The sequence below is a fragment of the Pectinophora gossypiella genome, chromosome 15 (assembly GCF_024362695.1).
Source record: "Pectinophora gossypiella chromosome 15, ilPecGoss1.1, whole genome shotgun sequence".
Taxonomy (NCBI): domain Eukaryota; kingdom Metazoa; phylum Arthropoda; class Insecta; order Lepidoptera; family Gelechiidae; genus Pectinophora; species Pectinophora gossypiella.
The window spans coordinates 15,663,932-15,677,010 of record NC_065418.1 but is presented as its reverse complement, the minus strand read 5'-3'; the positions used below and the strand labels follow the sequence as shown (position 1 = coordinate 15,677,010).

The following is a 13,079-nucleotide window of genomic DNA, read 5'->3' as shown; positions in this document are numbered from 1 at the left end:
GGTTAACGCGCTCGGTCTGCGATTGTTGAAGTAAAGCAACTTTCGCAAAGGCTACTAACTTGCATCAGTAAGTAGTAACCGGGACCAACGGCTTAACGTGCCTTCCGAAGCGCGGATCATCTTACTTCCGGACAATCTGGTGATCAGCCTGTAGGTACTGTCCCTACCGGGATTTGAACCCGGGACCTCCGGATCGTGAGCCGAACGCTCAAACCACTGAACCACGGAGGCCGTTTAACGACCCAATTGTTGGTATGTATCTAATCAAAACGTCTCACGACGATATGTATTTTATAACCGGCTAACTGTTATATTGGTCATGGAGGTCGTCGTAGATATGGCGTGATGTACTACAAAGAGGGGACGAGCACACGTCAGCCGCGAGTTAATATGACGAGTGACGGCCCGCCCGTGACTCGCCAGATCCTTACCGTGTAGGGATGTCGACCTTTTCCATCCTTCAACCGAAAAAAAATTAAAACACGAAATTTACGATCCTCATGACCTGATCATTCTAGCCAAAGAGACGGCGAATTAGCACGGCATCGCGCCTTTTTTTTTTTTTTTTTTGACGTGACTTATTGTAGATTTGCCGCAGATGGCATTAACTACTTGGCCGGACAAATGGGGAGCGCTGAAGGCTCTCACCCGGTACAACGTTTAAGACAACAGGCCTGAGGGTGCCCAGTTGGGCGCGAACCTCGGCTCAGGGCGTCGTCTGAGAGGAAGAATATTTGAAAGAATTAATCGACCCTAGTGGGTCGATAGCGATAAGCGCTGAATGAGGGAAATCGTCGACCACGCCGGCGGGGTCGGTATCGGGGTCCTGAAGTGTTTGGTGTCGCGAGCTGATTGGCTGCCTCTATGGCTAGAGTAATCGGGTCGTCGGGATCGTATATTACGTCCTTCGGACGCCGATACTTTTCAGTACCGTCCCTAAGCGGGATGTATTCGGAAGCCGCAACTACCAGGGGATTTGGGTGGTGCGGAGCAGAATCGAAAAAACGTTTGGAAGCTAATTTGAGCCATTGGGCAATGGTTGGCAGACCTAGGTCAATGTGCAGATTTTCATTGCGAAGGAACCACGGAGCTCCCGTGGCTTTCCGCATGAAACGATTTTGTATTACCTGTAGAGGCATCGCGCCTGTATCCCCGACGGGCTAGGCAGAAGTGTAATAGTACACCCACTCCTCGCCAGCTATGCTTAAATCCCATGTAACAAAGGGCGAGCCTATTGCCATTATAGGACACAAATCCTGGAAATCATGTGATATCAATTGTAGGTATATGATCCAAACATGAATTAGCTCGCGACAGAAAACACTTCAATGTCCCGATATCGAAAAAAGTCAATGTTGCATTTCTCTTTCTCAGCGCTGGTCGCTGACCTTTCAGACGCCCTGAGTTCCCTATGTCGCTTTAGGATAGGTGAACAAAATAAATATTTCCAATAAAACATGGAGGAGACAACCCTGGACCGAGCCGTTGTCAGTGCGGGGGACAATTAAATCTGTTGAGCGTTTCTATTAATTACAATCACGAGGAACCCGATACAAATTGACATCTTATTGGACCGTTCGAGGCAACGTATGGGACCTGTATGCAAACAAGCTTGATGAGGCTTTATATCGTGTACGTATATATAACTATGTATTTATTTGATTAAGTACAATACCTCTAAAGTATTGTGGTAAGCAGAGTTACAAGATAAACGTGCAGTCGCTTTAGACCGCTGTCTTAAGACACCATCCACTACACATGGGTAAGCCGACATGACGTCACATTTTAATTTAGGTATAAGTTTCTGTGTTCGTTTTCCATGTTTCTATATAGAAAATATTTCGTGTGTGCGTTGACTTCTGATGTGATGTCATTATAATTTATATATATGTAATCCATGACTGTGGTGTCCTAAATAATAAATGTTTCTTTCTTTCTTTGTTTCTTTCTTTAAGATACTTTATGGTAATTATGAGATATTATTGCCTCTACTAGATATTTTATATGTATTATTGCCTCTACTATTATATTATATATGTATGTACATGTTTTAAACGATGTGACTTTAGGCATAGTAAACAAAATCACTCTATTGCTAACAGGAAGTCTTTCTCCTTTTTCCTTTACAACGTAATTAACACGTCATAATCCATTTAATACAATATTTACTTTTATAGTTCATCATACGATGATGGTACCTCTGACTACCCCGATTAGGGATAGAGCTTATGTTATATTACTTTTATTAGACATCATATCCCGTTTTTCACAGGGTCCACTTACCTAACCTAAAGATGTGACAGGTTCGGTTTTTTACAGAAGCGACTGCATGTCTGACCTTCCAACCCGAAGGGAAACCCAGCCCAATACAGGTTAGGTCACATACCGCCGAAAATAGATTTCTCGGGAATGTGGGTTTGCTCTCGATGTTTTCCTTCACCGCTGAGCACATGATAATAATTTATGATCCGAACATGAATACGAAAACAAATTCAACAATCATTGTTTTAGGCCTGTGCTGGATTCGAACCTGCAACCTCAAAGTGCGAGGCAAACATTCTACCAACTGGGCCACCACGGCTATCTTTATTAGACATACTTATTGTTCTAAAATTACTATACTTCATAAGTTAAGCATCGACCGCTTTATTATTTCCTAAGCATGTTTTTTTTCTAAATAGCCAGAATTGTTCGAGAGCCGTTTAACAAAGCGTTGTGATGGTAATCCACTCTCCGGAGTCGACACCGCTTGACGCGAGGAGAGGCAGAACAGACACAAAGACCACAATAGGCGGGTGGGCCAACCGTGTGTAATCCCCTTAATGTATTGGTTATTGGTAGACAAGAAAGACGCTATGCTATGGACTTAGAAATGCTCAGGAAGTGACAAAAATGTGCTAGTATGTTAAATAGGTAATTATTGCAAATCCATTCTACAAGTAATAACCTACAGTTGACCCGATAATGAGATTTTATACAAGTGATATCAAATATAAGATGTTATAGAAATAATGTTTATCTAAATTACCCAGTCCGTTTTTGGTACGGTAACTATCTTTACATTTGTATTAAGTAGTGACACGTTTATTGAACAGCTCTATGACTGGCCGCGGCGTTTTCCTACCGTACGCCTGTAACACAACCCAGCGGCGCATTGTGAGTTTTTTGCCAAGATTGAGACACAATCGCGACACCCGACACTTGCGGGGCGGACTGTTGCTGCAATTTGAATGGAACGATCTTATGGGGGCTGCTGATACTTAAATATTATGATTTGCTATTATTGTTACTTATAAATACGTTATAACGTTGGCGTTTCTATTGCATTTACTTCGCGCTTATCATGTACTTAGTCTCTGTAATTTCATAAGATTGTTCATAGCTATACCGTTACCTATTGGTTAATAGTACATCATTTAAAAAAAACTACTTTGTAGTTTTTGAAAACCTCCTGTAAGAGTTATTTTACTTTGTCGAAAGTAAAGTCATATGCAGCGAAACTCCAGATGAAATTACCAAGAAAACGTTTTCACATTCCCACTTCAGACATAACAATGGAATGACACGATAAACGCCCCTTGTAAACGCTCCGTGAGCGTTGTAACGGCGCAACTTTCCCTTATTATCGTATGATTAGTGCGTGATGAGTATTTCCTGCGGCGAGTGACACGCCGCCTGCAGTTGAGGCAGTTCTATACAAAGCCCCGCCACGGTCCGCTCGTCGTATTTACTCAGCGCGGTAATTGAGGAAGTCTTTACATTGTCTTGGTACTGTAACAACACGGCACTCGTTACAATAACAGCACATGTCGGCCGTGTGAGCCCGACACGTCAAATTGACTACAAATTGTTTTTATAATAAATGTTAGAAACCTAACATAAATTCACGACTATATTTCCAATTGAGCTAGTCAGAGCTCTCAATAATGGTCGAGTTAACTTAATGTTAGTGAAAATGTAGAATAAAAGTGGCCATAAGTATTGCATTCATACTAAATCTGGCGACATGTGGCTTGTGAATGGGTATTTCATATATGATTTTAAATTAATCAAATAGCAATATTGCTTTCTTAGATAAATTGCTTCGAAGTGGCCAGTTTAACCCCCCAGATTTGCTAAATGTTTGTAACATTTACAAAATATATAATATTTTTTGAACCCTTAACTTACCAGCAAACATTTTATTATATTCAATACATAGGTAGGTACACTATTCTAGAATAATTCACAAAACCTGATCCATAAAATGAAACTATTGTAGCAGGCTGCAGCTACTAGAAAAAATTAAAAGTAATCATCTTGTGAAGCATAAAGATTTAGAAACATATTAGGTAAGTAATAAAATTATGTAATAAGTAGTTTTAGATAATCAGATGAGCTTTGTTCCACTTACGTTTGATCCATTATTTACGGAACACGCTGTATACATTACCAGTACCTACATATAACTATTAAAGGTTTTGTGTAAGATTTACGTTTTTTATACATAATGAACCTGAATCTAACTCCGTAGTCCTCACCTACTGTACATAATGATCCAGCAGGCTTGTCTCTATTGTCTCGTCGCGAAATCCGATGTGATTCGTCCGTTGAATTTTTTATGCGTTTTTATTTTCAATCAATAGCCTTTGTCATGTTCGTTGTTCAAAGCTCCGGTGTTGCTAGAACAAAAAATATGGATTGATTGTTTATCCCAATATTCCCATTTTGCGTTTGATTTGGCGCGAACAATGGACGTGCGAATAAAAGGCTGATTGAAGTTTCCAGTAAAGAAGGGAATTAGAATTGTATTGAGTGCGTTAGTGATCAAAGTTCAACATTCTACATATGATAGCTATATAATGTGTTATTGGTATTAATCACATTTTTCTGCAAATAATATTAACTAGTACAGATTACAACCCTCTCATATTAATATATTTGTTATTTAGTGAGACTCCAAATTAAATTTCTCAAGTACATTAATGCGATATTGTTCTAAAAACCCAACAGTTTACAAATGATAGGTACTTACTAAGAGGCTACTTGATAACCTGGTCCAAATATAATCAATATATATACAATCAAAGAGTTAAAATTAGGATACACGTCATCAATAAAAGCGGTCAAACGTCGTTACCCAATTTTACTTAATTAATTATTAAAATTGGGAAATAAGTCAAAAAGAAAAATGAGATCGTTTTTTTATCATCTTAGATTGGATTCTACTTAAGAATAGAATAAAATAACTTATGTCTTGATTAGCTTTTTTATAATTTATCTTTGACTCAGTCAAATACCCTATTCGTTATCGTACCCTACTACTCGTACTATTCTTCACTTTATTAACAAATATCTACTCAGTGAATGTTCTGGCTGATAGGCGTGAACATGTTTTGATATTTACTTATTTTTTTATTTGTTGTTTAGGTAAAGGAAACCTGGAGGCGATCGAGAGGGAGTGGCAAAAGAACAGCCTCGAGCGAGAACTGTGGAAGAAGAGGGGGGAGGCCATTGCCCAGCAGTGGGACAACATAGGTTAGGACTTTTTATTTATTTTACTATTATTGGTTTTTTACATACTCTGGCCTTGATGAGCAACAAAAAAAAGATATTTGCGTGAAAATGTGATGCTCAATAAATACAGGCTGTTTGTGACATCGTAACAAAAACTTTAAGGGTTAATTCAGACCATGATTCTGAGTTGATATCAAGTGGAACTTTCCGTCGCAAAAGTATGGAATTAAAATTAATTAAAAAAAAACACATTTATATAAATTTTCCGAATCAGATTTGTCTGAATCAGTATTCGTTACGATGTCACTAACACCCTACAAGTCTACAGTTTAGGTATATAATAAGGTATATAAAAAAGTCTATAAAAATCCGCTCCTAATTATTTGTAAGTATTCTAATAATTCTAATAGTGTACTTGTAATTGTTGCAGGGTTCCCGCAGATTAAGTCACCGTACAGTCCCACCAACCAGCCTCACCTCACAGGTACCTATTTTACCTTTTTTATACAGTCTATTATTTATTTATTTTAAATATACATAGTCATTACAGAATGCAATCTATTTACTAAAATACTATAGACTAATTTTAGTGAATTCCGCCAACGAACATACTATACAGTATACAACCACACTACACTATTATACTTCAAGAAAGAACGGCATTGCTTTTGGCTGATTCTTTGTCATCATTCATCATATCCAGCTTACAACATCGTACCAACAGCGGCTGCAAGTTATCTTTGATTACTCGTGGCTCTGCCCACCCCGTTAGGGATTACGGGCGTGAGTTTATGTATGTATTATTTTTGTAATAACTTATGTGCAGGATATTATAGAAACTAATGTTATCACCTTAATTAACATTACACCTAAGTAAGTAGGTGCACCTATGTGACGTCGCTAGATATCTGCTCGAATTTATTTCATTCTTATCTCCGTTCTTCGGAATACTGTAACAACAACTCGCAGTGGAGCAATGTGGTGGATTATGCTCCGTGGTTATGAAGCATACTCCGCACTTCGGTAGATTGAGAGGAGGCCCGTGCTCAGCAGTGGGACGTACATAGGCTGTTTATGTTACGCATGTCTTATCTCCATTATTTTAAGGTGTTGCAAATAAATGTGCTAAAATGTTATTTAACTTTTCCTTTGATGTAATAAATAACTAAAGAGAGCCACGAAGCCCACTGCAAATGTATTGCTCATATCCTAACAACGAGCGTGGAGACGCGATCTCGTTGAAAATCCTCGCAACAACGTCTCCGAACTAATAGCGAGCAATACATCTGCTGGTGATTTAGGAAAGTGGCTGCAGGGGGGGGGGGGCACGAGGGACCCCCCTCCCCGCCCCACCCCGCGCTTTGTCTCAGCCACCAAACGACAAACAGCAGCGCGCAGCTCCCCGCTACCCGCCCCGCAACGACCACACGTCCTATACCAATTTTCCAATCAACGAAAACTCAACTCTATTTAAACAACCCTAAAGCAACCTCCCTATTGCTCCACCCCGCGACATACGGCCGCTAGCGCCGCGATAACCAAGGAATTTGCTTAGGACGCGAGGTTTTAGAAAATAACCTGTTAAATGCAAATTAGAGAGGTCGAGATAAAGATGTAAGGCTGGGGTGCTTAAATTACTTAATTTGGTGGCATTTTTCTTCCTCTGACAATACTGGGAGTGTGTAGCCGCTGAAACTATGAGATGAGAGTGTGTCGTGTGTGTCGCGGCGTGCTGCGGGCCGTGAAAGGCTCGCAAACAAATCACCTGCCGCTCCCTCCGGCAGCCATTTGTAAAAATTGCCTCCGCCATTTCTACGCGGGAATTTCATATTTGGAACGCCGGGGGGTAAAATCCGCGTAGATTTGACGTTTGTGCGTCATGGCCGCGGATTGTTCTAAAACAATGCGTCGCAGCGATGGCCGCTTGCACCGGCGGTATTGTTTAGAACCAGACGCCATTTTTAATTTGAAAATTAGGGGTCCTATTATGTGCCGGTAAACAAGGGCAAAGGTGGGTCTTTACTGGGAGCATAAGTTGTGACCACAATAGGTTTTTAACTACATTGGCCGAATCACTTTCTCCAAGTCAGGCTTAAGCAACCGTGGACCCCATTTTATTTTACCACATCATAGATAAAAAGAAAGAAAACAACTCATCATAATAACAACTCTTGAGATTCGACGTTTTCCTAATCTCTTTCCAGTTCCAAGTCCAGGTGGCAACATAACATCCAGTAAACCAAGCGATGTTACCAACGTTTTTCTAGCAGCAGGTACCTACTTACGTTAAGTACCTACTACAGTAGGTAACTGTTTCAATTAACATTTCATCCAAAATATGACATCGTAACCTAAATAAACATCAAAAACGGTGGTTTACCTTGGCAAGTTCCGTATTGTATACATCGACAAATGAGTAGTTCATAGAGTAGTGGCTCTTATCCTTTCTCGGCCACGAGATTATCTATACGTACATACTAATCATGTATCCAGTCCAAACAGTCCGGTGCTTCACACCCGACGTGTCACGCATGATGACGTCACGACACCCGACACCCGACGTCACATGAGTCTGTCATGTTTGTCCAACGATCAGATTTACCAGCGCACTGCACACGCCGCCACGAGGATACACCATAACTGACACCCACTTACATCGTTGAAGTGGAAGAAAACAAAAGAAGTGATACGATGTTTTTTATAAACCGAACGATAAAAAAATATTACGATAAAAAAAAAAATAGAATAGATTTCGTAGAACTATCTATCAAAAAACAACTTAAATATGTTACCACCACGATTGCCGCCAAAACTACAATTGAACATACGAAATAAAAACGTCACTAATTATCTGGATGATTATTGATACCTAATCGTTTTGTTTTACTCGGATATCAGGACAAATAAAACTAAATTGATATTTTCCTCAGATGAACAGACGCATGTCCTTCCATGACATGACATAGAACAATAAATAACATAATCTAAGCTACAATGCAATTTTATTGTTCCAAACAATATTTCTGAACGCATAAAATATAACACTGACAAGTCGGTAACAGTTGAACAAGTAACTAATTTCATTCCGACGCAACTTGATACTCAATCAGTGGCGAGAAAACCGCAGTTAATATTGTGGTTGTTGTTACAAGTTGTCGCCACTTAGCGGCACCACTCTGAGACACCCGACACCGCGCGCACACCACCAGATACGTCCACTAGGACAGGCCAAAATATACCTTGGAACATCTTACTGTAAGAGATAAGGCAGTCGTTTATTTTAGTGGCAGCATTGTCACCAGCAGCTCGTCGAGTGACGAGATACATCAGCAACCAGCAACGTCCCTCACCCGACGCCTCCACTTAATAACAAATTATGAACAAAAACGTTCTGACGTGTTGCGGCTGTCGTGTTACATTTCACACGTATCTGGCGCCGGACGGAAGCACAAGTAAAAACAGGGAAGTTTTTCGAATGTTCACAATATGCGCGCTCAATGTGCACACAGCGACGTCACACGATGAGTCGCCGTCGCGTCATACTGAAAGGTTAGGTCTCTGTATCAATCATGTGTAACAATTGTAGGTACCTATACGAGGATATTCTGAGAGTGCCTCCTTTTCTGTTTTAATTCATCTTTTAGCTAGTAGTGATCAAATGATAATACATAATAGTATAAAAAATAGATGTAAACTCACGCCCGTAATGGGATGGGCAGACCCACAAGTTATTAACAACGAAACAAAAAATATTAAATTATTTGATGTCTAAGTAGGTAGGTATATGTAGTAAGTAATACAGTAATTACTAAAAAGCAACGACTTCCGTGGTCCAGGGCGTTGTGCTCACGATCCTGGGGTCCCGAGTTCATATCCCGGTGGGGACATATGACAAAAATCACTTTGTGATCCCTAGTTTGGTTAGGACATTGCAGGCTGAGTCACCCCATTGTCCGAAAATAAAATGATCCGTGCTTCGGAAAGCCGTTGGTCCCGGTTCATCATCATCATCACCAGCCCATTAACGTCCCCACTGCTGGGGCACGGGCCTTCCCTATGGATGGATAGGGAGATCGGGCCTTAAACCACCACGCGGGCCCAGTGCGGATTGGTGGTTATTAACGACTGCTAATGCAGCTGGGACCAACGGCTTAACGTGCCTTCCGAAGCACTCGAGAATGAATGAAGAGCTCGAGATGAAAACTTTTTTTTGTGGTCACCCATCCTATGACCGGCCTTTGCGAAAGTTGCTTAACTTCAACAATCGCAGACCGAGCGCGTTTACCGCTGCGCCACCGAGCTCCTCACCGAGGTCCCGGTTACTACTTACTAATGTAAGTACGTAGTCGTTATTTGGCGGCTTAATAATAACCCTGACACTAAGGTTGATACTGTTGGTAATTCAACTCATAACCTACACGAAAGAAGAACTAACAAGCATAAGGATCTGTTTTTTTTTTCAAGGCAAAATGATTGATTTTAATCTACATTACTGCAGCATCCAAACTGAGTCCCCCTCGCCGTCCGCGTTAAGTTACCATCAATTAGCGGACAACTCACCGTAATTATATTTGTATTGGGACCTATACTGGTGTAGTGTTGTGGCGAGTGACCCACTCTGCTATTTGTACACAAATAGTGTGGGAGGTACGCTTGAGCAAGATACACTGCAGAGTCTACAGGACTGAGAAAAATACAGTTTAGTTTGTTTATTCATTTCCGGGATAAGCTTTGACCCTTAGGAAATCTTACAATGCACTATCATACATGATCATTAAAATGTTAGGACTTTAAGTAGACGCCCTCTGTGATCTAATGCACTAGAGGCTCCAGATTCGCTTCCCGGAGACAAACTTTTGCAGATTGACTTGTGTGATTATGAAAATTTAATCTCACCGTCAGATTTTTACCCAAATTGCATCTTCTCAAAATGCCTGTAAGCAAAAATTAATAAGAAATCCGTGCCAGTCACGTCTACACTTGAGATGTAAACTTCTTGATCAGCCGGTAATAAGGCTGCCGGCCTGTCTTGCTCCTAATGAGCAGGCACTTACCCAGACAGTGCCTATTATAATTGCTAATGGCCCTCTCTACTTTGATATTTCGGCACCAGTCTCCTCGGAAATCCCTCTAGCTATCCATCCATCGTCCTTCGAAACAAGGTTCATTATGTCCTAACAGCGAAACAAGGGAAAATTGGTCGTTCTATCGGTGCTTAATTCATTATACGATCAGTGGCCTCTGGGTGGGGGGGTGGTGGTAGGGGTGTGAGGGGGGATGGGCTGGTTGTTCTAATCGCGAAATTGTTGGTTTCAATTTGCCGCGGGTGTGCTCTCTGTTGTGTAGTAATTGGATGAGCGGCTGATATTAGCATTTATGTCTGTCTCTATTATATAGATTTTATTTAAAGCCTTAGGTACATTAATGAAATAAACAATGTCAATTTGTGAATGTGTGAGTCACTTTTACACGAAAGACGAACACATGTCATGTTTTGATCAATTTGCTCCGCTTTCTCAAACATTTTCAGAAACATTATTTCATAATGTGTACAAAATGAACAATACATTACAAGAATTACTTTCTATTAGAAGTGGTCTTCAACGACACGGTAATCGATAACAGTTACGAGCCTAACGCAGCTTTGTGTCGTTGTGCTCTGCAGTGTAGCTAGTGTAGACCAACACTTATACTTGTGTGTGCCGAGTGAACTGAACGGAAAGAAGCCAATGCCTTATTACCTAAGTGGCAGTCGCAGTGTCCGGCCCCGCCCACTCCCCCGTCTTACCCCCCGCCTCACCCCCGCGCCGTAAGAAAGCTGTAATATTACCCAACCATTATATTTTCACGCACTGATGCATCCCCGCTTAGAAATGTAGTCTTCGGTGAGGTTTTTTTTCATCATAACAATCTTATTCTGTAGGTTTTTCTGTATGTTAGAAAGTGATTGTACTCACATTGTGATTGTTTTCACTTCGCGTGTTGGAAGGTCGGACAGGCAGATGCTTCTGTAAAAAACCGGACCTGTCAAATCTTCAGGTTAGGTAAGAAAACCCTGTGAACGGAATAACGCTAGGGAGAAGATTGGAGTTCTGATTAAGATCAATAGGAAGGAGATCTTTCCTCTACCAACCCGCAATGAAGCAGCGTGGTCGAGTATGTTCTATATGGAGCACACCTCCCACATCCGTCAGTCAATTAGGCTGTTCATGTCATGATGGAGATATAGTGTGTGGTGCAAAGGGTGTCTTGCATTAATATTCCCAGTATTGGAGAGACAATACCTAAAGACCCCCCTAGCCTTATCCCGTTTCTCATAGGGTCCGCTTACTTAACCTGAAGATTTGTCAGGTCCGGTTTTTTACAGAAGCGACTGCCTGTCCGACCTTCCAATCAGCGAAGGGAAAACATACCTACCTCCGATAATTTGAGCATTTCTTGGGAATGTGGGTTTCCTCACAATGTTTTCCTTCACCGCTGAGCACGTGATAATCATTTATGGTCCAAACATGAATTCGAATCATTGGTTTAGGCCTGTGCTGGATTCGAACCTGCGACCTCAAAGTAAGAGGCAAGTGTTCTACCAACTACCAACCTAAAATAATGATTACATACCACAATACGACGTACTTATAGGTATGAATCCATTAACACTTGAAAATGGTCTGACATATCAATCAATACATCTGAGGCGTCTGATACCGCTCAATTTGTCGCGTCTCGGCTCCGTGTTAAAAGTTTCTTATTCACCGCGCGAGGCGTGTGTCTAATGAGATATGTGCTGTTAAACTGTTCCCCTTCGTCAGGCAGGGGCGGCGAATGAAAAAAATATAATTGTATCACGACATTAACCAATATTTATTGCAGTACACAATAATTTGCCAGAGACACCCGTACCACTACCACCACCAACCGTACCACCTAATCACGTATACCTAATTAATCGTAAGAACAAATATGCTTACACTTAGGAACCCAGTTTATATTTAATTGTTTTTGATAATAAATCGGCTGCAGCTGAAAATCAGCGCCATAATCTAGCTACAGCTAGGCTATGGGACTTGCTGAGCTGCAGCCGTTTCGGCATTATTTATAATTCTATTGTTAATTACTAACTATCATTAAACAATATGTAATTATGTATTTTTTTCCCGAATAAATGCTTTCTTTCTTTTCTTTACCACCATCCTACCATTGGTGTACCATTTTTATTGTAAATAAATGAATTATTACAATTTTTGTTTGCACTTAACAATCTTCTTCTCGTGTAGGTTGTTCACCAATGACTGACCTCATCAGCCGTGGCCACACGGTTATGGGCCATAGGCTCCTGACACGTTTCTGTAACGACTACGTACTTAGTTAAATAAATAATAGCTAGGACTGCTTAACGTGTCCTACGAAGCACGTATCATCTTCGTAAGTACTTATTTCAAAAATGCCTAGTGAAAGCGTTACTATCACCTTCTGTTCCATAGTAACGTCTTCTACTAATTACATTTGCACGTATTAACATATTTAACTATCTTTAAAATATTGTAATGTAACTTAACACGTTAACAGTCCGGTGTACCGTATGTGGC

The 13,079-nt window shown here is 40.7% G+C and overlaps 1 protein-coding gene across 1 annotated transcript in view; it reads left to right on the top strand.

Moving 5' to 3' along the window:
- LOC126373488 (visual system homeobox 2-like) overlaps positions 1-13,079 on the top strand; it is a 99,205-nt gene that overhangs the window by 19,645 nt on the left and 66,481 nt on the right. Inside the window, exon 2 of the mRNA XM_050019643.1 lies at positions 5,927-5,980. Coding sequence (XP_049875600.1) covers positions 5,927-5,980 — 54 coding nt within the window. The remainder of the gene's footprint in view (positions 1-5,926; positions 5,981-13,079) is intronic.